Raw genomic sequence first — 1,165 nt, forward strand, 5'->3', positions numbered from 1 at the left:
GCCGGTGTGCGCCCGTCGGTGCTTAGCCAACGCCGAACCATCGGCAAACGCCTTGCCGCAATCGGGACAGGCATGCCGGGGACCGGCGTGAGCCCGTTGGTGCTTATGGAAGTGTAGGGTGCTGTTGAAGCTCTTCCCGCAGTCGGCGCAGATGTGGGGTTGCCCGCCGGCGTGGGTACGTTGATGCCGGTAGAGGTGGGAGGTCCGGCCGAAACGTTTGCCGCAGTCCCCGCATTGGTAGGGTCGTTCGCCGGTATGGATGCGTTGGTGTCGTTCCCAATGGGAGCTCCAGGAAAAACTCTTCCCGCAATCACCGCAACGGTACGGTTTCTCACCGCCGCCGTGGAGGCTACGCCGATGCCGGACGTATTGGGCGCGGGCGGCAAAGGCTTTACCGCACTCTTCGCCCCGGAAAGGACCATCACCTTGAGCAGACGTATTGGGCGCGGGCGCCAAAGGCTTTACCGCACTCTTCGCACCGGAAAGGACCATCACCTAGATGAAGGCGTTGGTGTTTGACCAACGCCGGCCCATCGCCAAAACTTTTCCGGCACAGGGTGCACTTGTAGGGTCGTTGGCCGGTGTGGGTGCGTTGGTGCCGGTCAAAATGGAGGGTGCTACCAAAACTACGCCCGCAATAGGTGCAGATGTAAGAGCGACCGCCGGCGTGGGTGCGTTGGTGCCGGTAGAGGTGGGAGCTACGGCTAAAACGCTTACCGCATTCGGGGCCACGGTAGGGCTTCTCACCGGTATGGACACGTTGGTGCCGGTCGAAATGGGAGCTCCAACTGAAGCTCTTACCGCAGTGGCCGCACTGGAAGGGCAAGCGACCGGTGTGCAACCGTTGGTGGGTCACCAGCTCCTTGTTACGCCGAAAACTCTTGCCGCACTCCTCGCATTTATACGGCAAGCCGCGGGGCCGCGCCGGCGGAGCCGGCGGACCTTGCCGTTCGGCAGCGTGAGCCCGTTGGTGCCGGTAGAGGTTGGAGCTGACGTTGAAGCTCTTGCCGCAGTGGAGGCAGAGGAAGGGTTTCTCGCCGGTGTGGGTGCGCCGGTGCTTGCTGAAGTGGGAGCTGCAGCTGAAGCTCTTGCCGCATTCCCCGCACTCGTAGCTCTTCTGCAACACGATGATGCTCTTGAAGTTGGAGAAGGCGCCGGCTCCCGC

The 1,165-nt window shown here is 62.6% G+C and overlaps 1 protein-coding gene across 1 annotated transcript; it reads right to left on the bottom strand.

The window, feature by feature from the left end:
* Positions 1-3: 3 nt before the first annotated feature.
* On the bottom strand, positions 4-1,117 carry LOC104616328 (zinc finger and SCAN domain-containing protein 2-like; the record flags this gene model as incomplete). Its single annotated transcript, XM_010289280.1, has 2 exons — positions 4-401; positions 454-1,117. Coding segments are annotated over 2 exons (1,062 nt in total), but the record flags the coding sequence as incomplete, so codon positions are not given.
* Between the last annotated feature and the right edge of the window lie 48 nt (positions 1,118-1,165).

The sequence above is a fragment of the Phaethon lepturus genome, unplaced genomic scaffold (assembly GCF_000687285.1).
Source record: "Phaethon lepturus isolate BGI_N335 unplaced genomic scaffold, ASM68728v1 scaffold46706, whole genome shotgun sequence".
Lineage (NCBI taxonomy): Eukaryota > Metazoa > Chordata > Aves > Phaethontiformes > Phaethontidae > Phaethon > Phaethon lepturus.